This window comes from Myzus persicae, unplaced genomic scaffold, assembly GCF_001856785.1.
Source record: "Myzus persicae strain clone G006 unplaced genomic scaffold, MPER_G0061.0, whole genome shotgun sequence".
Lineage (NCBI taxonomy): Eukaryota > Metazoa > Arthropoda > Insecta > Hemiptera > Aphididae > Myzus > Myzus persicae.
In genome coordinates this window covers 377,205-404,084 of record NW_019100468.1, presented here as the reverse complement: position 1 = coordinate 404,084, position 26,880 = coordinate 377,205, and the positions used below count along the sequence as shown (strand labels likewise).

Below are 26,880 nucleotides of genomic sequence, written 5' to 3'. Positions count from 1 at the left end.
TAAAAGATTAAGATAATTAATATATTTTACATAAATATAAGTTTAATAAATTAACTCATTTAAAAAATGCATTTAACTAAAACTCAAAATAATTGTTTCTGCATTTTAATAATTCACCAACTACATCGTGTATCAAAAATGCATACTTATTAGTTCAACAATTCAGTTGAAGTAATATAATATTAATATTGTATGTATAAAAGTTACTGTTGAAAGTTAAAATACATACAAAATTAGCAAAAACGGCACAAGAACAACAGAATGTGTTGTGCAATGATTAATTGCTAATGATTGTACGATAGAAGTCTCTCTAATATTTTCGTGACATGCCACTCATTTTGTAACTGTCAAATCTACTATCACTGTAGTTAGTTGACATGTTTAATCCCATGTTTGGTATAACTTGATGGTTATTTCCATACAAGGGGTTACTACTCGAACTACGTCCACTTATTGACATAGATGAAGGATTACTTGAAGTACTGTTCCATCTGCTAAGACAAGTAATATAATGTTTTATATAAATTACTAATACAAGTATTTAAGAAATGTATACAACATACTTCTCTGGTGGTGGTTGAGGAGGACGTTGCCACACAGTTGTTTCAATTTCTCGACTATTATTACTATTTGACCAAGGATCTGGTCTCGAACTTATTACCATATTATTAGTTCCAGAGCTTGAGCTGAGTGTGCCATAAGAACTCTTTACTGGGGCTGATGACCAGGTATTACCATCACTGTTGCGGGACATTCCATAGGCTGAAATAAAAAGAGTCATTGTGATATAGAAATAAATAATAAGCAAATATTAATTGATTTTAAGACTTACAACTTTTGTTTGAATCATATGATGCATGAGCATGTCTGTTACTACCACCACTGCTTGAATCTTTCTTTCGAGATTCTTCTCTTCGATCTGACCGATCATCACGACTTCTGTAATGATGATCTGTTGCTGGTGGAGCACCACCATATCTACAATCAGTGTAAAACATTCAATATTAATAAATAATTAGGTTTACAAAAAAAAAAAATTAAAAATACTTTTATCACTTAACAATAAAAATTGTTTCTTAACCTGTACAAACATAAACAAATATCAATAAAATTGTTTAGCTGTCAATAGTCGATTTTATTGTACCAAGTTCAAAAGTACTACAAATATTACATCAATTTATAGTAATATACAAGAACTTTGATTTGATAAATCAAGTCACATGTTAAAACATTTAGATTTGTTAAAAACTGTATCATTGCCTGTACAAACCAAGATAATTATTATTAAACTATATAGCTGTCAAATGGCTGAATCTTACTTTACAAAATTCTTATGAACCGTAATCATAACGTATCACAGTAATGAAAATAAGAATTTTGAAATTTTTTTTTTTTCTTTAATTTATCTACAACAGTATACAAATATTACCTGATATTAACAGTAGAGTCTTTAGGTCTTGATGCAGGCGGTGGAGGAGGTGGTGGTGATGGCCTCATACGACGAGAATCTGACGAATGCTGTTCATAGCGATGTCTTGATGATGTTATGTTAGGAGGTGGAGGGGCTTGGTTCATATAGTCTGTACTAGGCTGGATACGAGAACTACGAATTGGTTCTTTTCTGCAAAAAAATTCAAATTGAAAATAGACAAAAGTAATTAATTGAAAACCATGTTAAAAAAATATGTACCTTTCTTCATATCGAGATGAATTTGATGAAGAATGTCTTTTACTAGGAAGTGGTGGAGATGGAGGCATAGCACGCTTTAGTAATGCTTGGCGCTTTGTTTCTTCTAATTTTTCTTGTGCTCTACGTAATTCTTCCTTTTCTCTTTGTAATCTTTCACGTTCTAAGCGTTGATTTTCACGCTCCAAACGCAATAGTTCAGATTTTTCTTTTTCAATTCTTTCACGCTCAATTCGAAGTTTCTGTCTTTCTCTAAATAAATAAATAAATAGTGATATTATATAGGTATTACATTTTTGTATTTGAGACATTTACTTTTCTAGGCGAATTGCTTCTTCTTTTTGCTTTCTTTCAATTTCTAATTGGCGTTCTTTTTCAATACGTCTCTTGCGTTCTTCTTCTCTCATTGCTCTCTCTTGTTCTTTTTGTCTTAACCTTTCACGTTCAGTCTAATAAAATAAATAAAGCATAAAAAAAGATTAGCATGTTCTATTTAAAACTATACAAATAATAAAATAATAATTGTTTATGAATTAAAATTTAGCTTACTTTCATTTTTGTCAAGTTTAAAATTTCCTGCTGTTTTCTCTTTTCTCTTTCTAAGCGTTCTCTTTCTCGTTCTAATTCTCTTAGCTTTTCTCGGTCACGCTCATTACTTTTACTTTTTATGCTCCTATCTTTTTTTCGATCATCTCTTTCGATTACAATTTTTGAACGTTTTGATTCTTGGTTTTGATCTTTTGATACTACAAAAAATGAATGAAAAATTTTCAAGATTAAAATACACAAAATTATGAAATTAAAACTCTGAATACTAACATGATCGCTTTAAGCTACACAAGTCTGGTTTTTTAACATCATTAATGGTAATTTCTGGTCTCTTTTCTCTCTTTTCTTCTCGTTTATCTTTTTTCTCCTCAAGTTTTTTCGTATTTTGTTCGGCTTCAGAATTTTCATTTACTTTGGAAGCATTAGAACTTTTTGCTGTGACTTGATAACCATTATCACGTTTAGCCTATTAATAACACAACATTTATAAAAAATGTATATCTAACTACACAAAAAAAAAATGAATACTAACTCGTTCAACGCTGATAACACGACCATGAAGTTCAGTCTTATGTAAATTTTCAATACTACGATTAGCATCTTCTGCTGAAGATAATGTAACAAATCCATAACAACGAGCACCTGGAGTTTTGGCATTTGTCACAACTTTAGCGCCGACAACCTATAAACATTTTTTATTATTAAATATGCAGCACAAAATAAAAAGCTATAAAATATATTGATCATAGAACATTTATATTAATCGTGGAGGAAAATGCTATAAAAATTTAATTATTTATTATTAAATGATACATTTTTCCGTACTAATGAAGGGATGACTGAAGGTTAGATATCTAGTAAGTAACATTCAGTCACAAACTAATTTTTTAGTAGTGTCAATCATAGGGCAATTATGGGTTGTATCGGTATAACCAACACATAAATTGAAAATAATCAATATTATAATTAATTTCAGAAGTATATCCTAAAGTGTATCGTATATGTTATAAGACAATTTGTATAAAATATAATATTTTGAATAACTGTGTATTTGTAAATATTTGATAGCAATGAAGAATCATAATAAAATAATTATTTTAAATATTAGTAGTATTATTATTAATATTACCTTTCCATATTTTGAAAAAAGTTGTTTTAAATCAGTCGCCTTAGTAATCGATGCCAAACCACTCACCCAAATGTTGCGTACCAAGGATAAATTGTTTTTCTTTGCTAAAATATAAATTTAAATGTGAAAAAAAGGTGATTACACATAATTGGAATATTGTGGGGCATTTAAGGGTTAAAACAGGTTTGTAAGTCTAAAAACAATAGTAAATATTTCATTTTAAGACAGAATTTTAGCAAAACTAATATTACATACTTTTTTCTAAGGTTTACCGATTGCTTTTCTTTTTTTAACATTTATATTTAATATAGTCTTATACATTGATAAAAATATATTACAAAAATGTTGCATTGTTACACAAACACAATATTATCTTAATCGTTCAAACATACATATACCAAATTTGAATTTAGAACTATCACTTATCGTGTTTAACTTACATTAATACTCAAAAGAAATAACATAATATTAAATTTAAAGTTGTAATATTTCACATATTAATAACATAAAATTAAAATATCAATAAAAGCTGACAAGATGCTCAGATATATTCATATATTTATGTTTGATAGTCGATTATATTGATTTGATGGTTCACTCTAACGGTATAACTAATATAAAAAAAATTCTTCTCAAAAAAGATTTTAATGATTGCATGTTTATAAGAAGGACAATAATTAAATTTAATTAACTGAGAAAAAAAAACATAATTGTACAATTGCCTAAAATCTTTAGTTAATAATTTTAATTAACTTACATATGTCACTTGATATTTGCAGAACCTTTGAATCATTACTGAAAATATTGAAATAACAATTAGTTTAATAACTATAACTTATATGAAATATTTTCATAATGTTGTTTAATATACAGTTACGTATATTTCACACATATAAACAAAAAATATTTAAATTATACTTGTTCCCATTTCTTGACTTGAATAAAAAAATGTTATTAAAATATTATACTAATTAAACTACCGACAACATATCTTTTAAATACCTTATACGTATGATATTTTTATGAAGTCAGCTTGGATTTAAATTTCTAATTATCTTCATAATATACAAATGTATTGTTACAATATTTAATTTTGTTGAAAAAACTAATCACAATAATCATACTTAGTGTTATGAGAAAGTAATCAACACCAAAGTCACTTGAAAAAATAATTTTGGGAGAAGTATTATTATATTAACATAATTTATATAAATGTATGTCATATAAAATTTAATTACTTCTCTTGATACAATACATTTTACATATAATTAATGTGAACCTTGATTTCACATAATTATCAATATTGTAATTTCTTCTTGGTAAAAAAGTTATTGAATATTGAAGACTTATCAATAACAATAATACAAGACAAATTTCTATTTTCTTCTTTGTCATATAATGATATTAGTTTTACTATTATTTGAAAATGTTTTATCCCTTGCAAATTTGTATCTATTTCTGTACAATATATTTAATATGCAATTTTTTCAATAATAAAATATATCATCTTGAAATGGCACAACAACTATTATGCACATTTTGATACAAATGGTAAGTACTACAAAGTACATCAGTATTTTATGTCAACAACATTTATTACTTTAACAGTAGATTTCAAATTCGATTATGAAATAACGTTTTTCTAATGGTTCACTTGAATAAACTAATTTGCTTGGTTATAAATCTCTTTATTTATTATTTTGACTTATTAGTTTGTATTTGTAATTGACTTGACTTCTGCAGTTAATGTACATCCACATTTTTTAAATGTTCATCTTTGTTCTATTAACATTATTCATTTCAACAGCTGAAATTGGGGATATTAACTCATTGTGTAACTGCATTCTGCATACTGTAACTTTATTAATGCAGTAGTACTTTTATTTTCAAATAATATGTAATACATAAATATGTACAAACATGTATGTACAAAGTCATATTTTACAATCCGATTTCCATTAACATTCTTAATTAGAAATTCCAACCAAAAGATGTCAAATCAATAACTCGTTAATTTTCAAGTGACTTTATATCTATTGATTCACAATCACAATTCTATCAAATGGAGTTTAATTTTTAGTTTAATCCCCATTCTCTAATAAGTTTAGTACAAATATTAAAATGTATGTATTAGTTATATATATATATATATATATATGTATATGTATCCAAGTGTATCATCTGGATAACAATTTTATAAATAATAAAAGTCAATACTTTAATTAATATAAGTAGGTATGCTGCAAATAATTAGTAATTATATTTAGTAGATATTGAGTAATCAAAATAGTTTTAAATATAACTTAATGTTTTAAAAACAAATTTACATGAATTTATAATTTTTATAATAGTATATGAAGATAGAACTATATTCCAATAATTCAAGTATTTGACATACAAATTCTAATCCTAAGAATAATTTAGTCAAAACTTAAATAATTGTACGTATCTACAATACTGCAATTCTACCAAATTTGCTTTCAGAATTGGAAATTAAAATAGAATAAATATTTCTGATTCTGGATTGTAGATAGCAAACTTTCATTGAAAATTATCAGTTTTACATACCTAAAAATGTAATTTGTTTGAGTTTAGAATCAAAATGTCTATAAATAAATTGGCAATAAAAATATAACTTTAAATCACATAATACTAATAAAGGTAATTGTGAAAATTGTATACCAACTTATATAGCAAAAATTGGGAATATAAAGAAAGTAATCAAATTTTGAATATTCCAGCTAAAAATGTGATTACTTCATTTCTATATAATATTCTCTATTTGTCTATTAATATTCAATGAATCTAGTAGCTTTTTCTATACAATTATTAACAATTATTGCAGTTGAATTCATAAAAATTTATAAATACAATAATGTAAAGAAGAATAAATACATCTAATATTAATCATAGATCCTTATAATATGTAATCAGAAATAAAAATTCTAAAAAACACTAAATTGATTACCCAATACTTACAATTGTTAAATTATTAATATTATTTGCAAATAAAATTAAACTATCGTAACTTGCGTATGGTATACTATTTGAAATAGTAAAACCAACACACCGACTACTACATACATCAGTTTTATCTAAAATATATCCATTACTAATTACCACCCAACATATAAGTAACTGAAATTTAAAAAAACTCTAACCGAAGTCTATTAAAAACAATTTTTGGTTATAGATTAATTCCATTAACATACTTTATATATAAGTTGGTGAATTCTAATTAAATTTATCCACATATATAAAACATCATTAGTTTACAGTCACTGAAACCTTAAATGGGGTATTTATCCAAGCTTTGTCGTACTAAAAAGATAATAATATTGGTTTTTTTTATTAATTATTAATTGGTAGTTCAAATATATCAATCCTTGGCACGATTTTCCGATGAAGGGATTAAGAATCAAGTTGTTGAGACTGTGTTCAAAACAAACCTCTGCTTGTTGCCAGCTTCCACTTTATCTTTAACTTCTTTCTCCTCTTCTTTTTTCTCATCTTTGGGCACACTGACACTGATGATGGGTTTTGCATTGCTGATGTCCTTGTCCTCTTTGTGGATACTCCGTGGTTTATCCCCAACGGATGATCGCTTCTCAGTTGCACTGCGACGGCTTTTGACTAATCCAGTTGTTGCTCTACTGCTACTAACAGTAACTGGATGGCGAGATTCACGCTGTTTGATCAATGTTTCTTCTTTGGTATGGTTCTCGATCACTTCGTCTATATTGCGTCACACAAATTAAATATACATAAACACAAATTATCTATAAATGTACGCATTATATCTGTGGTATAGATAATAAACATAACGTATTAACCTATACTCAAATTAAAAATTACAAGTTTAAATTATAAAAACAATAATATAAAAGTATTAAAGGTTAGTACTTGGATAAATTGTGCAACTAATATACATAAAATAGTAACATTAATTTAATATTAATTAGTTAAGAAAATTGCAAAAATAAATCTCCTTGATTTTCTGTACAATTTGGTCTGCCTAACAGTTAGTTATTTCTATTATGAATACCTAACAATTAAGAACACTTTTATTTATAAAAGGAAAGTTAAACATGAACATAGTATGTAACAAAAAGTACAACATTAAAATATAATGATCAAAAGCAATAAGGTCAAACTTCAATAATCGCAGGCAATTCTTAGTTCCGACATTTAAATTAATATATTATTAAGTAACATAATATGATTAATATAAAAACTAATAAATGATAAACAAGATACCATTGGAGGACAAATAATAATTATAACTAGTCTAATTGACTACTTTTAAATTCATTATTCTTGAAGATTGTTGAAGGTTGTCATTTGATCAGCGTGACAAAATATAAAAATATCTTGAACATTGGAATGGATAAACTATTTCTGCTAATTTATATATATTATTAATTTGATACTTGTAAAAATATATAGTTGCTTATAGAAAACCAATAAGACTCTACATTTACTCTCACAAGTGAATAGTAGGAACTACTAAAAGTAATGTAGTTTTGTAGAACTTCTTAAATCAACATTTTTTATTTTGCTTATATAATTTTTATATTTTATTAATTAAAAACAACAAATAACTGGCATCAGTTAGTGTTTATCTGACTGGTAGGCTTTACAATTTATATATATATATTTTTTAGAAAATATATTTTCATAAAATATTATATACTATGAAATGTCAAGTCCATAATAATTAATATTGTAACCAACCATACTATATTTTTGGATATAAAAATGTAACTTCTTTGTGTTAGGAATAGGAACATATAATGGTATACATTTTAAAATGGATTTCCTTCATAAGGTTTTTAGTTATATGACCAATAAATTCAAGTGAATGTACTTGCGTAATAATATAAACAATACAATCATATATTTATTATTATTTTTTTAGTTTTAGTAAACCATCTGCATACATTTGGTATATATTTTTTGAAAAAGTATTTATTATATAAGCTTTATCAACATTAGTTATTTAGCATTAACTATTTTCTTTTGTTGGCCACAGCAACATAGTCTGACCAGCTACTTTGATTCTTGAAAATCTTCACAATTTAATAATAATAATATGAAATGTTGTGTATATATGTTATGAGACTTTAAGTAAATTAAAATTATTTGTATTTTTAGTAGCAGTTGAAGCTATGATAATATCTTCCATTTTGTTGTTATTTATTCACAGACATTGCACTGTGATCAGTTGCATACTTAACTGTTGAGGCCAGTATACATAAATCAATGTTTATCCTACCACAGTTGGATGATAAACTTAACTCTTTTTTTGGTTGATATATGCTTCCGGGCTAGTTTCAGAGTTCTCTTCCGGTTATATTTAAACTGGAACAATATGTTTAAGTTTGATACCTTTTAGTTGTACATTTGCTATTCACTTAATTTAACCAATGTTTATCTTTTTCTGTCCGATTGCTTGATGATGCCCACTAATATTATTACTGAACTATGAATATTCCTTATTCAAAATAGATTGCTATTAGGGGCGATGTTAGTCCAAATGCTCCTTAGTTGTACATTTGCTATTCACATAATTTAACCAATGTTCATCTTTTTCTGTCCGATTGCTTGATGATGCCTACTAATATTATTACTGAAATATGAATATTCCTTATTCAAAATAGATTGCTATTAGGGGCGATGTTAGTCCAAATGCTCCAAACAGACACTTCATCGTATTTGACATATTCTAAGTCTGCTAACTTTCACATAATAAGAGATTTACATTTCTAATGGTTCAGTACTGCATTTTCAATTATTGTATTCTGTCTTGCAAAATAAAAAATTTCCAGTGCTTCAAGTAACATTTTTCAGAGTGAAAAAAATGTTCAGTTCAGTGCTAAAAGTTTATTTTCATTGAGTGAATACACTTTATTTTGTTTTCTTTAATTTCCAAATAAATAAAATATCTAATTCATTCATAAACATATAAGACGGTCAATAAATGTATAAAATAATTAATTAAATAAAAAAAACTGTTGGCCCTACAGTCAATATATATCTATTAGGAACCTGTTTCCTAATTTTGTATCCTTTAAGCAAATAATAAAATGGATACAAATTGATAACAAAAATTAACTAATAACTAATTGAAATGATTTCAAACTTAAAAATCAATATTTAATTAGATGTTATAACATAAGGTTCTATAATTTTGTATGAGATACTTAATGTGATATCTATATTTCAACGTAAATAATAATCTTTTCTAATAGATATTAAATAGTTATCCAAAATAATAACTGATTAACGTCAAATTATTACACTTGTTTTTTGTTTAATTATCTTAGTTGAAAATCAAACAAATAATAAATTATAGGTTTAGTATATCTGTTTTTCAGTTTTCATTCAACAAAATCATAGAAAAAATATGTCATATTCATAAAACATAAACATGAACAGATATAAAATTGGCATAATTTTTGTACATGTTTAAGTATTATTAACATAATATTATTTTATTTGATACTCCTAATTATAAGAAGATAAACAAACTCCCACATATTAAATTGTGCTCATATTAAGTTTTTAGCAAAACAATAAAAATATAACTTTTTTTATAAAGATAATTGATTTTATAATTACCCTCTTTTTCAAGGTTTGTATCTTCCTGAAAAAAAATAAACCAATTGTTGTTAATATATAAAAGATAATATAACTAATATAAACTTGAAAATAATTTGGATGATGGTATTAGTATAGTTATGGCTATCTAGTTGTATGTATCCTACCACGTGATTAGTTCAATAATGATTAGTGTACATACTCAAGGGTAGAAAGTTTGTGGAGGACTGTGAGGCTCATAATTGTAAAAAATATAAATGAACTTCTGAAATTCTCAATAGGCTCTTTACTAAACTGATAAAAAAGCAAATATAGTTCGTGGTTTTTTTAGAGAGGGTCAAAAGTAGAAAAAATTCTCACTACACATCTAAATATTGTATATTTCTATTTATGTATAAAAGGGCTCAGCAGTAAAATAAAAATAATAATAACTATAGAAAACTGACTTTATAATTATTCAGCTAAAAAAATTACAAAAAACCCACAAAAACGTGAATTTTTCACCAAATTCTTATATTAATATTTTTTTAAAAACAAAGTTGCATTTGCTACAAGTGCCTTTTTTAAAAAATAGTTTTATTCTTTTAAGCCTGATTACAGATATTGGAAATTTCCGATAACATATTCCATGATCAAAATACTGAAAAATATAAAACATGATTCCTTATACAATGGATGGTATTTGTATAGTGAATATATAAATAGAAACAAATCAATATGATAAATCTCAGAGTGCAGTTCGCAGATTATAAATATGCAACTTTTCAACTATAATGTTACATCCGGTCACAAACTAATTGTTTAGTAGAGTATCAATCAGAGAACAATGGATGGTATTAGTATAGCGAACATATAAATAGAAACAAATCAATATGATAAATCTCAGAGTGCAGTTCGCAGATTTTAAATATGCAAACTTTTCAATTATAATGGAACATCAAATGTTATTTTGACACTAGTTTTTAAAAAAAAATTATGTTATTTCCACCAAATTATCATAAAAATAATTATTTTTTTAAGATATTCAATTTTAAAATATTAAACATAAGCATAACAATATTTTGAAACTAAATAAATTGTTTAACAGCAGAATTTATATTAATATAATATAGGTAGTACCATGTTATTTTTAAAATGAATAAAGTATTTTAAGGTTGAAATTAGAATAATACCGAGAAATTTAAAATATTATAAAATATAAGTATTTAAGTATTGAAATTAAATATTAATATTAATTACCTCATCAGCGAATAATTTAATATCATCTTCTCCAATTGTCAAGTTAATAGAATCTTCATTATTGTCATCTTTATTATGTTCTTGAGTAGATTTTTCCTGAATTAAGTAAAAATGTAATAGTGATACAACTAATTGCACTTAAAAATGTTCATATAAACTTACTGTATTATTAGTTTGATTAAAATTGTCAGTACTGTAATTTTTTTCTTCTTCATCAACTTCATGATCCAATTCTTCATCAATTTCATGATCCAATTCTTCGTCTTGTATATCATCTTCATCTTCATTGGTTTCTGGTATAATTTTATTTACTTTAGTAACACTGTTTGCATTTTTTTGTTCTTCTATATCATTATTAATTTTAGAAGTGATTTCTTTGACTTCTGCATCAGTACCTAAATTAACCAAAACATTTAGTTTGTATTATTTTATTACCTTTTAAATCATTTATAAACTGTCTGTATTTGCATAATTTATCTGTACAACATTTATTTCACCTTCAAATTCTTTTGTATTTTCGTGAGTACTGGTTGAGTCAGAATCAATAGCAATTACTGTTTGATTTTCATGAGATGAAATTGCATTTATTGCTCCTGCCTCATTTAGTTGTACTTCATCAGCATCAATTTCCTTAGCTTCTGCTTCGTTTGAATCAATCACATCAGAATTAATTGTGTCTAATAAAACTGTTTTTGAATCCTCAGAACTAGCAATGACATTGCTACTATCTACTGGCTCTTGGTTTAAATCATCATTTTCCTTTTGTAAAATACTTGGAGTAATTTTTTCAACTTTTAGTTGTGTCACACATGTTTCTAAACAATACAATTTGAATTTTATAAATAAATAATAGTAGTAAAAGTACATAAATATAAAATAAAATACATTTTTGTAATTTTAAAGATAAATTGCACACAGAGCTGACAAATTATAATTGCAGCTAGAGTAAAATTACTGTCTTATATACTGCATAAGTCAAGCCATAATATATTATAGATATCAAAGTCATGTTCCTATATAGTTTCTAATATCTTAATTAATTCAATTTTATAATATAAAAAACTTACTAGACTTTGGTCCAGGTCTTCTGCCAATCACATTTTTTTTTATTGTTTTTGTTGGAGTAATTGGTTTTTTTTTTTCAACACTTGGAGACTTTTTTTCTGATATTAATGACTGAACAGTATTGTTAACATTTTTAAATTCAAATTTATCAAATATGCAATTTTCTGGATCTTCTCCTTCTTCAAGAAGTGCCTGAAATAAGATTAATATAACATACATATTTTTATTATATCTAATCATAATATATTAATAAAATTAAGGCAATTAACAATCAAAGATAACTGGCAAACAAACGAATAACTTAAACTCTTCTCAAAATTAACTCCTAGTATACTAGTTAAAATATTTACTGTCGTGAGCTAGGATTGTCAATAGTCATTCATAGACCACAGTATTTATCAAGTCTACAAATTACTGTACGTGAAATATGCACGTATCTATATAGATAAGAATTATCCTTGGCTAATAAAAAAAGGCAAACTATACTTCACGCCACAAGAGAAGTAACCCGTATCCCGATCAAATCAAGTTCGAATCCCCACACATTCCCCACCTATTTGACACATTTACATTGCAAAACCACTATTGTTAACGGTTGGGACTCCATAACGCTACTCTGAATGGCACACAGTAACAGTCGATGCCATAAGTCTTTATGCATAGAACAGGGTTACTTCTCTGGTGGCACTGAGTATATTAGGTTATAAGTAGAGTCCGGATTTGTATGCATTTACATATTTGTGATGAGTGTATGCATTTTGATGGGAGTAAGAAATTTGGACGATTTGTGTAACAGATAATGCATAGAAAAAAGTTTATTTTGCATATAAATGCATATTTTAGAGATGACTGCATATTTGAAAATTTTTGCATATTCAAGCATATTTTGTATAAAAGTTTATTAAGCCAATTATTTTGTTTCAATTTCATCGTTGAAATTATTAGTTCATTACGTATTTTTGGGAAATAAATGTTATTCTCCGTATGTTATCGCCAGTAAATTGTGCACTAGTGCCCTCATTTCGTAATTCGCGTTCTGTAAATTTATAAATTTTAAAATGCCGAAAAGTCGAAGCACTATTCCAACTTTAATAAATGTTTAAAGTCAATGTCTATAATTAAAAAATTAAGTTTATCTAATTTTGTTGAATTATTATTTATGGAAGAAATTTAAAAAAAAATATTAAAATGCATATATTTTGGGTATAAGAGCATATTTTTGCATGTTATTAAAAAAAATAAGAGCATATCAAGTGCATATTTTGAAGTTTTTTGATGCATAAATGCATATTAATTTGGGCTTTTTGAGTGCATACAAATCCGGACTCTAGTTATAAGGGTACATTTACATCATATTACAATTAACAATGCAGTAAACATAAATACGTACAAATTTGCAGCAATTAATATGGCTTAGGCCAAGGGCCGGCAATAGGAAGATTAACTGATCCCTACCTTGAAAACGCTCTGTGCATATTCTCCAAGAGTACCAAATCTAAAATTGGCTCAAGACAAGAAATGTCATTTTTCTCATTAAACTTTTAAGAATATAATTGTTATTATAAGTATGAATACATAATTACCTTATAAATAAATAAATATTAAATAACTTGTTAACTGTGATTTAACTACAAAAATAAATACAACGATTATAATTATAAAGTTTATAATGTTTGAATTTTTTTTGGCCCTCGAACATTTTTTTTCAAGTATCTGGATTGCCATAGAAATTATTTGCCAATCCCTGGCTTAGACTGTTTTTGGTAAGACAGTAATTTGGTTTAGTTAATGTTTGGTAAGAGGTAACTGAACTTCATAATTATGTAACTTTGCTAGGCTGTTCTTCCATTACTTAATTTTGGAAACCCCACGGAGGCTATGTTTGAAATCTTTTTTTGATTGTGTTTATGATCACAATTATATATTCACCTACTTAAGTTTTATTTGTAAATATCTATCGTTAATGGTGAAACTAAAAATAATTAGAAATAGACGAATTAACAATTTGCAAATAATAACAATTTAAAAGTATCAAAGTACCTATACTCCATGACATAAAATATGGACAAACATTTCCATTAATTGTTAGATGTCTAGTTGTTGGGTATTTAAATTTGAAAAGCTAACATAAATGTATCTTCAAACATGGAAAGCTAAAAGTAGGAATACAACATTTAAGTAGTACCTAAAAAACTGTAAATAATGTTTATGCAGGTATATCACTAAAAATAAAATATCGTAGAACACTACAGATTGTGTTGAAAATAATCAATCCCAAGAACTAACCAATTGTTTTTCATTTAAGCCATACCAGCCGTTTTTATATACTTGCCTTTTGCAAACGCTCCAATAGTATCGCTTTTACTCCTGTTTTATCCAAATCACGTTTTTCTAGTTCGGAGCGTAATTCAGTCACCTTCAAATCACAAACTTTCCGCGGTTCTGATTTTTCCGACATTTTAATTGAATGAGAACTCGACTCAGTATTTTAATATTTAATATTTACGCAAGAGTTTAGATAAAGAGTAAAGACGATATAATATAGGTAGTCTAATGTCTATTAACTTAAAACTTCCACAGTGGTTTCACTAAAGATGAAACCCAAAATATAAAGTTGGTTATTGAACGTTTCAATAATGAGAAATAACTACCTAAGGCCTAAGGGCAATGAGGCACGAGTTATGAGAATAAAATATTGAGACATCGAATTGAGTAGCACTAGAAAGCGGAAGGTTCGGCCTCTCAACTCACAACAATTGTACGTAATTCGCAAATAAGATGTTTTGGTTGGTTTTCGTATTAATCAGTGTGGCCACAACATAAGCGTGAAATTATTATGGACATTTTCCTAAATGGGTCACTTCCATCCATCCACAGACTTTTAAAATATAACCTAAATGTTTACGGTTCCATCCACGGTTTTAGAAGATTATCTTCATTATCCATCACAGATTATAATCTAAGGCCGTGGATTATATTAAACTATAATATATATATTATAATTTATAATATAATCTGTGGTTCCATCGCAAAACAATAGAACATGCTTCCAGGTTGGGTTAGGTTAGGTCCCCGAAATCTTGGGAAAAAGTTGGTTTTATTACTATGAAGGAGTCACTGTCTATATTTTCAGTCATTTTATTCTACTAATATATTTGGTTCATCCATATACGTCACTATGAGTTTATCCAACGCTTGGATGATGATTGTTGGACACGGTTTAAGATAGTACCACAGATTTTATAAAACAATATTTTTAATATAATCTAAGATGGTACTTTCTTAAATCGTGATATTGGATCATATACCAATTTTATTGTTGATCTAATCCCCATACTTATATTTTGTTTAAAAAATACGGAAATACGGAATACCGACAGTAGGTCCATTCGACAAAACGCCATAATCATAACCCGACAAAATGCCATCGTATTATACTACCAACCGTATATTTGTGCTTTATAATGTTAGGTATCTTCGATAATTATATCGACAAAAAGTCACCTAAATTAATCAACTATTACCAAATTAAATTAAGTTTCAGCCGTTTCAGGTGGAAAATTTAAAATAGGAACTAATAATAAAATTCTAATATTAAAATTAAAACTGAGGTCATTTTTTAAAATTAAAATCCAAAAAATAAAACAGCACAGGCCCTGATACTTTATATTTTAATCTAAAATATGATTAAAAAACTTGAAGGCCATGCCCCCTAATTTTGTCCTTTATACACATGTTCAAATGAATAAATAACAATATTTTTAGGTATAAATAAATAACAAACTAAAAACAATTATTTAAAGTACCAACAAAATATTGTTTTATGGGTTGACTGCTGAAGTCACAGACATATAAATATATATTATACTTATATATATTTATATGTCAATGCTATGGCTGAAGTGCCTGTAAGCGATGATGCGTTAGTTGAATAGTGGTAGGAGTTTAGAATGTTTCAAGCAGTTGTCTACTATTTGTATAAACTGTATTTACTATCTTGAATTGTATTCACCTAGATAAAGCTTTTGAAATAGATAAGCTTAAAATGTAATTTATATGCCTACTTAATATTATCAATTAACGTTGAAACAAAACAAATCCGATATGGCCGAACCCATGTCACTTTAATATTGTAAATACCTACTTCCAATATTTAATTGATTTAATTTCTGTAGATACCTATGCACCTTTGTCCTTTAATAAGTGAATATTTATTAGGTTTTGAATAGTTTTTTTCGACTGTCCATGATAACTATACGTATACAAAAATTTAATGTATTTGTAAAAAAATATAAAATATGCCATATTTCTACTATAATTATAATAGAAAATAGTATGATATAGGTACCTATTATGACGTAACCAAAGGCAACCATTTAAACAAAAAATATATTCTAAAGTATATTCTTTTTTCGTGGCCCAATCCTGCAGAGGTTTTAAGCGTGCTTAGCAACCCTAAACTTGTAATTATCTTAAACATTAATTATTTTTTATTTTTTATTTTTTATAAGATATATACAATCTGTTCTTTTAGGGGCAATAAGAATAATTGTGCTATTAGAAAGTATTTACATGAAAACGTGATGGGAGGAGTCACCCAGTGGTTACACTACCCTTACTTGATAATTTTTTTTTTTATGTATAAAGCTACTTTAATTACTCATTGAAAAGATCTCTACACCATTCCTTCTGAGCCTCCTGGAAAGGTTCCCCGGAATTGTGAAAGTGGGCGGTGGGTTTGAAATGAGGGGGTTGGTATGAGAATTGAGTTTTGAATGGAAATGTTTGTAAAAGGTTACTTCTTCTTCGTGGACTGTTTTAATTTTTAAATCGGTGTGTAAGGTTAGGTTTGAAATATAAGGAGGAGAATTTGTGATTTTACGAAGGGTGTTATTTTGGAAGGTTTGAATTTTATTAGTGTTGGAGTTTTTGGCATTGCCCCAAAGTCAAAGAACATAGGTCCACATAGGCTTAAACAAGGATTTATAAATTAAGAGTTTAGTATTTAATGGAGTGTGTTTGTTTTTGGTAATTAGAGTTTTGAGGATGCGGAGACATGCATTTAAGGCAAGCCTTTCAATTTTAATATGACGTGACCATGTGAAACAATAATTTAAGAAATTTAAAAATCTTGAACATACACTTACCACTATTATCGGCCAAGAATCAAGATATAACTATAGTTCATCGGACTTTTTAATTATACACATAGAAAAAGATATGGTTAGGACGTTAGGTAACTAATTTTTAATAATGAAACTATTTCAAAAAAATATGCTGAAAAACAAGTATCCATTCTAATTACATTTTTAGTATAATTACAGTAAAACAACAATATTATAATTTCAAAGTTCCAAATAACAACATTTTCTGTTTAGTGGAATTCTGGAAGTATAGTCAGGTTTACTGTCAAAAAGACTTCGCTAAGGCATAATATGTAAATTTCACTGTACCTAACTTAAGTTATAAACCTAAAAATAAGAAATAATAATTTGATTTGCATAAATTGTTATGATTATAGCTATGAGTTTATTACAATTAAAACCTTAAAAATGCATTTTAAACCTCGAAATGAATATAAAATTAAAAATATAAAACGTATACAAATCTGCAGTCAAGTTCTACAATTATATTTTTAATTATACACACAATAATTAGTTCAAAAGAATGATTCAGATCTATTTATTATATAAAATAATATCTTTATTTCGAGGGTATACCAGGTTATCAGAATTTCAAATATGTGCATCATAAAAAAAAACGGTTAACGTTCGGCTCTACATTTGGTTACTAGAGAACCACTGTATTAAATTTGAATTCAATGATATAAAATCATTGTATAAGAAAAACGATTCTGAGTGAAGACGGTCTGTCTATAACATAACTAAGTAGTTAGGTACGTATATAAGCATACCTTTTAGGTGATTTTATTGTGATTTAAGTCATTTATTTTACTATACTTAGGCGTCGTAGGTACTATGTAATAGTCAATAGTATGCTAATATATAAGTAGAGGTAAAATTAATTTTTGTAGAAAAAATTAAATTTGAAGATATAATTGGCTTAAAATAAAACAATATACCTACTCTGAAATTTTCAAGTACAAACAAAAAAAAATCAACTAAATTCGCTTATATATTTTTTAGATTTTTCGTCTACAGAATTAACTACTTAAGGGCATCCTTATTTTACATTTTTAATAATAAGCTATAAAAATTGTTTTATACATTTTTAACTAAAAATAATTTGTACATTTTTTATTTTATAAATGTTGTCAACATATTTTGATCTTTAAATGATCATAAAATTAAATCGTGCCAATGAATTTTTAATATTTTTCAACTGATACTGTAACATGATATCATGAGCCTTGTATTAATTTTTCAAGCGTTTTGACAAAACAAATAACATTTTATTGACATTTATAGAAAAAAAACTAAAAAAATTTAAAATTTAAAATGTCCGTAAACAGTTAAAAACGAGTTAAATATTTTGAAAATGTCATCAAGTATATGAATTGATAAACCAAATATATAGTGTAGATTTCAAGTATCTAGGTTCAATTATTCGTTTTTGAATTACAACAAAATAAGAAAATCGCTCCACGAAAAATCAAACAAATATCCAATGTTTTAAGAATTTCAAGTACTCATTAAAAAGTAATATGACTGTCCGGAAGAAATTTTTTTTTGATAAAGGTAGACAAACTATTATAAGGAATCTTGTTTTAAATTTTAAAATACTAGATATAAAATAAAAATTTTTTATGAATTTCCAACTTAAACCTGCAAATTTTCGTGATATTCAAGTATTTTGTAGAAATTCTAAATTCAAACGCTCATGAAATTATTGTGGACTAAACCTCATTTTTTTTTTAATTTCCATTAATAACAACTTACGAGAAGCCTTGTATATCATTTTTAAGTTTTTTGAGCGAGTGTAAATTTTTTATCGAAAAAACTTATAATAATCGACACTTTCATATGTCTATTAATAGTTTGACCCTAGACAAAATATTTTAAAAATTATATGGTGTATAGAAAATGCGGATAAAAACATTCAGTGAAAATTTCATGTATCTACAGCATTTTTTTTTGTTACATAAAAAAACCACAATCTATTTGGTCAAAAACCGGTTTTCCGTAAAAATTCATATTTTTCCTTAAATGCTTGTTTATTTTTCCTGCTGCCTTTGAAAAATATTGGGAATCGTTTACTTTTGAAGCCCAGGTATAAACCGATTGACTTTCCTACCAGAAAACATGCTGTTGAAGAAAATCTAAGCACTTTTAGTACCTAAAAAGGCGATGACAGACATAAAAAAACACATAGGTATCATCATGGGCACCCATTGAGGGGGGGCAAGACAGGGCACTTGCCCCCCCCCCCTGGACAAAAATATTATGAACTTGTAGCTCAATAAATATTACCACAATATTACCTTATTACCGACGTTTTTTATTTTGACCCCCCCCCCTAAAATGTTACCTATGGGTGCCCATGGGTATCATTGTAAAATCAAAACATTTATCGCTCCACTCGGAATCGAAAAAACACTACTGTACTACATAGTACATACTCCTTCCACCCTACTCCGCGGATAATCGAGAGTACACTGTATTGTCTGTAATATTCTGTATACATAATAGTATATTATCTTAAATCGTGATTAAACCTATGGATGGTTCTGTGGGTGGATGGTGGATCCGATATCTACTATGGAAAATACACGGTTGAATATATAAATGTCTATGGATTATACGAATAATGAATCGTTGTTCGAAACTTTACAGCTGTTTGCTACAAGATCATTGGAACAAATGTTAGGTAGAACTACAAAATATTGTCCTGTCATTGATAATAATTGATAATAATATAAAGATAATAAAATAAATTTGAATAATTTTAAGGTTATGTAACAAACTAAAAGTACATCCACATTTAAAAATAATAACATAATAAATATTGGTGTGTAGTAAGTAAAACAACTGCATACAGCAAAACTTTAAGTTAGACTATTTTTTTTCATCATAATGGTTAAAGTAAGTTAAATAATTATAAATAATTTATTTATTAGTATTTAATAGTTAAATGTTAAATGTTTGGTTTTATTTACTCTCAAATTTATCTTACTTCGTATACCTGTTGTATTTATAAGTAATTTTGTTGGCTTGAATTCAGTTCTAATTTTATGTTTTTTATTTAGAAAAATGTGGTAAAAAGTGGAAAAACTAGCAATGTGAAGAGGCGTAACCATTTACGAAATAAAGGACACATAAAAACAAAAAAACATAAGTCAAAAGCATATAACGTGCCTCAACCCCCTTTAAAAAGACGAGATGATCCAGCTGAAGAAATCGAGGAGGAAGAAGCAGAAAACAGTGATAATGGAGATGATATGCTAGAAATGGTTGACCAAGAAGATTTAGATTTTCTTAAAAAAAATATTGGCAACCAAAATTATAAGCTGTACAACCGTATTCAAATTAATAATGTAAATTGTAAATAATGCACTAATTTTCATTGTTTAATCTATTGATGGTGTTTGCTTTTAGGATGGTAAAAATAAGAGAACTCGGGAAAATGATGATGAAGAACTTGAAAATGAGTATGAAAGTAGTTCAATGATGATGAAAGCAGATGATCTATCTATTAAGAAACCTTTATTACCTATTAAAACTAAAGATGGCATTTTAAGACGATACACTTTAGAAAAAGATGAAATAGGTAAGATCTGTAATTTTAAATATTTATTTTTTCCTAAAATATCTACTTAATAGGTAGTTTTTTAAAATTAATAGAACAAAAAAAAACAGGAAGTGTCATAACTGTTTCTTCTTCTAACATATATTTCAATGTCACTGTAAATTAGCTCATATACTTATTGAACCTCAGGATACCTACATATAGTATATCTCTTTAAAATTTTTTTTTAAAAATGTAGGTATTGTAAAATTGTACCGACTGAAGTACTTAGGATTAGCATAATAACGTTCATTTTAAAAATCTTTACATATTTTGTTTCCTTTAAATCATCCAGACTAAATGTTTAACTTGAAAAATGTATTATTTATTCATGTAATTGCTTGTGATCTAACTTTTTTCCGACCTTTCTCTTTATTATACATTATTAAACTTTATGAATTTATTTATACATTATAGACTCAGAGAAGTCACAGCCCAAAAAGAAAATAATCGAGGACAATAAAGAAAATAATGATGATGAGTATGTTTGGTTAGATACAAACGAACCCGAAAAAGAAATATCAGTTAATAAAGGTGAACCAATTAGTGTTGCAAAACTATATGCTAAAAGAGAAAACACCATTCAAAGTTATAAACAGCGTATTGGACTATTAGCTAGCACTTTATTAGAGAATCCAGATCTAAAGGTAATTTTCATTTACATGGGCATAATAATATTATAAAGTATATTTTATTTGTACTTTGCAGTCTGTTATAAACTGTAAATAATATGATATCTTGATTTTCGTTTTGCTTTTGAATCATGTATTCATCAGTGTTGAAATTGTTTAGTTTTAGTAATCAAAATTTCATCAAAACATTCAAAACACCTACTTTCTTGTTATTATTTGTTATTTTTTTACTATCTATTCATTTTTTAAAAATCTTAGTTGTACAATATAGATTTTATATGGCTATCATTCTAAGAAAACTAATGAAGCAATTTTACTTTATAAACTTTTAGATTGGAAACATTGCACATCTCTTAGAAATAATGGAAAAACGTGATCCAGAATTACAAATCACAATAAAAAAATTAGCAACTCTTACATTATTAGAAGTTTTTAAAGACCTCTTACCAAGTTATCAATTAAAACTGGATAAACATGATGGAGTAAAATGTAAGTTTCTTGAGTTACTTCATAATAATAGTCTAATAATACAGAGTCCCGTGATGGTGTACCCATTAGCTGTAGAAGGGGACTTGCCTCTCAGACAAAATCTGTTTTTTTTGCCGTTTTACCTGTAAACCAAAAAAATGACTAAAAATCATAAAATTAATAAAAATCAAATTTGAAGAGATTAAAATGTTTGTAAAATTAAGTTCTTAATGGATATCTTCAATTGTTTCAAAAATAAAAAAAACAGATTTATGATAATATATTTATTATCACAGGAGATATTGCAAATTGCAATGGGTATGCCTTGAAGGGAACCTGTATATTTTTTCATTGTAATATTTAAAATCTTTGATGTTTTTTTTTTGTTATTGTATGTATAATGTTTAAATATCATATTATATTTTAACTATATTTTTTTAATAATATGGTAATTGAAGATTTGACAATTGAATATGTCTTCATAATCAAATATTTATTTGATTGGGTAAATACTTTTAACCAAACACATAAATAAATAAATATATGTTTTCTTTTTAGTGAAATTGGTTACAAAAGAGTTGATTGGCTATGAAGGACAATTACTCAAGGGTTACAAAATTTATTTAACTAATTTAGAGAAAATGGCTAGTGCCCTCCACAAAAAGAAAGGAGATACCCGAATCATAACAAATGTAAGTTTTTTTAATGATCATAAATTAAAGTTAGGAATTAAACTCACTAGCGTTTATAATTTGAATTTTTTAAAGAGAGTTCGATAGGTGTATGTTTTTTTTTAATGATTTAAGATTATACATTATAGTTTCCATTTCAATATTTATTATTAAGTTATTGGGATTCATTGAAAATTTTTGGTTCAACTATTGGTTATATAAATGCTATGCTTGTAAATTAATATGGAATGGTTCTTAACTACAGTAAGAATATTTTTATCTTGTGTATCAACTGAGTTACTGGGTTTAAATTTATTATTCTTTCTCTTTTGGAAGTAGTTGTTGCATTGATATTTTAGTGTTTAATATTAAATTTAATTTGTAAGGTCCATAAATCAATACAATTTAGAACAGTCTGCTTACCATATCATTGGATAGTGCTTAAATTTGATTGTGTCAAGTAACTACTTTATGTACTTATTACCTTTCTATGATCTCTATTGTTACCATAAGTTTTTATTTTTTTATTTATATTATGATTGTTGAATTTTGTTATTGTGGTTTGTAAGTTACTATACTCTGTTCAATGAACTCCTCAGCCTATTCAAACTTTGTTCGCATATCTTCACCACAAAATAGGCACCATTACATGTGCTTTGGTGTCGGCCGCCACAAAACTGCACGGTGGGGACACAGGCACCGTCGATTGACAACGGTTGCTGATGACTGTTAGCACATTACAGAATGCTAAACAATCACCTGGGGATCAGGCAGTGATTGGCGGCCCAGTATTCGTGCTCGAAAACGGTTCATTCTTAAGAAGACGCCCCACTCACTTGTGTTTGTCTCCATCTAACAAATGTAAAACAGCAAAAACTGTTTCGCACAGGAAAGAACCTAAAAAACTATAGTAATAACTAAGAAACCAAATTTTCATCACAAAGAGAGGAGAATTTCAATTTTTTTTTTTTATTATTCGATAACACCAATACATCAGAAGTTGTTTAAATTTGGAAAACTTAAAAATATCAGGTTTTTAAAAGTATAACTTTTTTCTTATTCATGATATCAAACAAATAATAACTATATGACACATAAAATATTATTTTCCATATTAGGTACGCTTTTATTGTCTACTAGGACTACAAACTGAGTGTTTCTATCCCGCACAAAATAGTTTTTGCTGTGTTGTACATTTGTAAGACAGAAACAACTCATGTGTGGTGTCCTTTTATCGTGAACAGAGTATAACTTTTTTATATTTGCGAGTGTTTATTCATTTGCTTTCAACTATAAATTATAATACTAAACATTTTGAAAATTGGAATGAATAATTGATATAATAAATGATATAATTGCCAATTTTATATTTTTGGTGGTTGTCTGCAAAGACTATACAAATAAAAAACAAAAAAAAATTATATCAACAGTAAATATTAAATCATCAATTTTTTTTTTTTTTTAAGGTTCATATAAATTTAGCTGAAATGGCTATTAATTGTATGTGTGAATTATTAATTTCTCATTCATATTTTAACTATGCAGTCAATATTGGGCATTTGTTAACTCTTTACTTAGATAACAAAAATAGTAATGTTAGAAAAAAAGTTGAAGAAACATTTATTAAAATTTTTAAAGAAGATAAAAAGGGAACTATGTCATTAGTGGTAAGAATTAAAAAACTTGTTTATTTGTTGTAAGAAAAATGTTTTAATTTAGATATTGTTAACAATTGAATATCATATTTATATTTATAATTAGATTGTGCGTCGTATAAATCAACTTGTTAAGACTAGAAGTCATTGTGTGCATAGTGAGCTATTGTCTGTTTTACTTGCATTGCCTATCAGAAATGTCAATCTCGATAAAGAAAAAGAAGAAATTTTGAAATCAAAAAAATTTATGACCAGAAAACAAAAATTACTAGCTATGTCAAAAAAAGAACGTAAAGTAAGAACTCACTATTATTTATGCCCTGTAGTAATATTATCATTAAATAAATAATTACTTTTATTTTTAGCGAAGTAAAATGTTGGATAAATTAGATAAAGAAATGCTTGAGACAAAAGCTGAAGAAAATGTTAAAAGTCACATGAACAATTTAACTGAAATCACTAAACTTGTATTTTTGATATACTTCAGAATACTAAAAACTGCTCCACGTTCTAAATTATTATCCGTCTGTCTTGAAGGATTAGCAAAGTTAGTATTATAAATGCATTATTAATTTTTCTGTGAAATTGAATTTATCGTTTTATGTAGATACAGCCATTCAATCAACTTAGAATTTTACCATGATATTCTCACAGTTTTGGATTCAGTTATAAAAAAACATCAACTAAATGTTCATGAGCAACTTTGTTGTATTAAGACTATTTTTGTCATATTATCTGGACAAGGAACTGTAATCAACATTGATCCCGTTCACTTTTATTCTCATTTGTATAGAGTTATTCCTGAATTAGATTGTTGTAAGTTTATAAACCTTTTTATTTTAATAGAATCAATTTGATTTACAATCTGATGTTAAATGATATATTATTTAATTAATAATTTAATTTTCTTAATATTTTCTATCTATAAAATAATGTATACTTATTACAAACTTTTATGAGAATATTGTTTGCAAATAATATATCTACCAGTTTTAATTTTAAAATATTTCCAATAATTAGGTAAATATCATGATAATTTAGAAACTTTCCTTCGTACAATTGAAGCATTGTTTTTGGTGGGTCGCAAGAAAGTAACTGCCAATTCTACACTGTCGTTTGTGAAAAGAATGTCTATGTTAAGTCTTCAAACCCTTCACAATGCATCACTTGGTATTTTAGCTGCTCTTCGGACTATAATACAAGTAATCATATTAACCAGTTATCATTTGTATATATTTTGTATCTAATAATATGTATGATCATTTTTTAAAAGCATTATTATTAATTTTTTTTAAATTCATGTACTATTTTCTTTTTTTTAGACAAATAAGAACACAGAATGTTTATTAGATGTTGACCCATCATATGGACAAGGAATTTATAATGCTGAATTACAAGAACCTGAACATAGTAACGCTGGAAGTACATCATTATGGGAACTTCCAGCATTGCAGGTTAGTAATTACCAATTTGTTTGATGCAATAGTATTCATGATACCAATTTAATATTTTTATTTTTAGAGGCATTATCACCCAGAAGTTTGTAGATTATCAAAAACTGTGGCTTCATTGACAGTTTCTCAAAATAACAACCATTTAAAACCAGAATTAGCCAAAATGTAAGTGCTTTGCTCATCCAGTATTTCATGATATTTATCTGAAAATCAAAGTAATTAAGAAGTATAAAAAAAAATGTGAAAATAATAGTACATTCCTTTTGTAAATTACTCTAAATTGGCAATTCACATTCATTTATTTTTAGATCTGACAAATATAGAGTTAGAAGTTAATTGAATTTCATTAAGATTCATGTTTCTATAAATCAAGTATAACACATTGTTGATCTTAGAATACAGATAAGCCAAGATTTTTATAAACTTACCCTTCTTAGTTTTTTAGATGGATTTATATTTTTTGATCAGCTTATATTCACCTATACATGTCTTATTTTAAGTAAACTTCTAACATTAACTATAAATAATCTTTAGTAGATTTACCTGTGGATATAAAATTGTTATCTTAAAAATAAAATGTTTTCACTTAAGAGAACATTCAATGTAATCTTAGAAATAACATGTTTATTTAAAAAAAAATTTTGTTATAAAAAGTTAATCCTCCATTGTTTGATATACCTAATTAAAACTTTTTAATTTTAGGACTCCCAGTGAGTGGTTCAAAGAGTATGATCCAAGTAATGTGGCATTCAATCCAGCAGTTATGCCTCCGGTGAAGGTACCTCAGCGGATACCTGCACATTATCCAACTCTTCCATACTCTGATGTTTTGGATAAAAATTACCCCAATATTAATTTCTCGAAAGATTTTTTTTGAATTTGTATTTTTTTTTAATAATTATATATTAAACTAGAATTGTTTTACAAAAGAAAATAATAAAGTCTATTTTTTTCAGTGTTAATTAAATTAACATTTTGGTAACCCC

General features: G+C 26.7%; 2 protein-coding genes across 3 annotated transcripts; one reads left to right on the top strand and one right to left on the bottom strand.

The window, feature by feature from the left end:
* Window positions 1-12: 12 nt before the first annotated feature.
* LOC111031153 (scaffold attachment factor B2-like) lies at window positions 13-15,023 on the bottom strand. Its single transcript, XM_022311351.1, is given in 19 exon segments — window positions 13-494; window positions 564-762; window positions 833-978; window positions 1,430-1,621; window positions 1,691-1,939; window positions 2,003-2,136; window positions 2,237-2,433; window positions 2,507-2,702; window positions 2,769-2,918; window positions 3,366-3,469; window positions 4,123-4,160; window positions 6,815-7,100; window positions 9,987-10,011; window positions 11,205-11,300; window positions 11,367-11,612; window positions 11,614-11,660; window positions 11,663-12,019; window positions 12,272-12,461; window positions 14,602-15,023. Coding segments are annotated over 19 exon segments (3,162 nt in total). The 5' UTR covers window positions 14,728-15,023; the 3' UTR covers window positions 13-310.
* LOC111031942 (nucleolar complex protein 3 homolog) lies at window positions 4,759-26,823 on the top strand. Of its 2 annotated transcripts, none has more exons than XM_022312448.1 (14): window positions 4,759-4,916; window positions 20,476-20,763; window positions 20,825-20,996; window positions 21,432-21,661; window positions 21,979-22,135; window positions 22,673-22,806; window positions 24,252-24,452; window positions 24,547-24,735; window positions 24,806-24,987; window positions 25,048-25,256; window positions 25,461-25,642; window positions 25,763-25,894; window positions 25,962-26,059; window positions 26,597-26,823. In XM_022312448.1, the coding sequence occupies exons 1-14, from the start codon at window positions 4,896-4,898 to the stop codon at window positions 26,769-26,771; spliced, it is 2,370 nt and encodes a 789-aa protein (XP_022168140.1). In that variant the 5' UTR covers window positions 4,759-4,895; the 3' UTR covers window positions 26,772-26,823. The 2 variants fall into 2 exon arrangements, with proteins under 2 accessions (XP_022168140.1, XP_022168872.1); XM_022313180.1 differs by lacking the exon at window positions 4,759-4,916 and adding an exon at window positions 20,177-20,311 and having other exon boundaries at window positions 26,597-26,771.
* The last annotated feature ends 57 nt before the right edge of the window (window positions 26,824-26,880 follow it).

Excerpts from the sequence above, each read along its gene's own strand:
- LOC111031942 (XM_022312448.1), top strand. The coding sequence starts at position 4,896 with ATGCACATTTTGATACAAATG. Across the intron at positions 22,136-22,672 it reads TAAACATGATGGAGTAAAAT|TGAAATTGGTTACAAAAGAG; the intron begins GTAAGTTTCTTG and ends TTTTCTTTTTAG. Across the intron at positions 25,895-25,961 it reads GGGAACTTCCAGCATTGCAG|AGGCATTATCACCCAGAAGT; the intron begins GTTAGTAATTAC and ends TTTTATTTTTAG.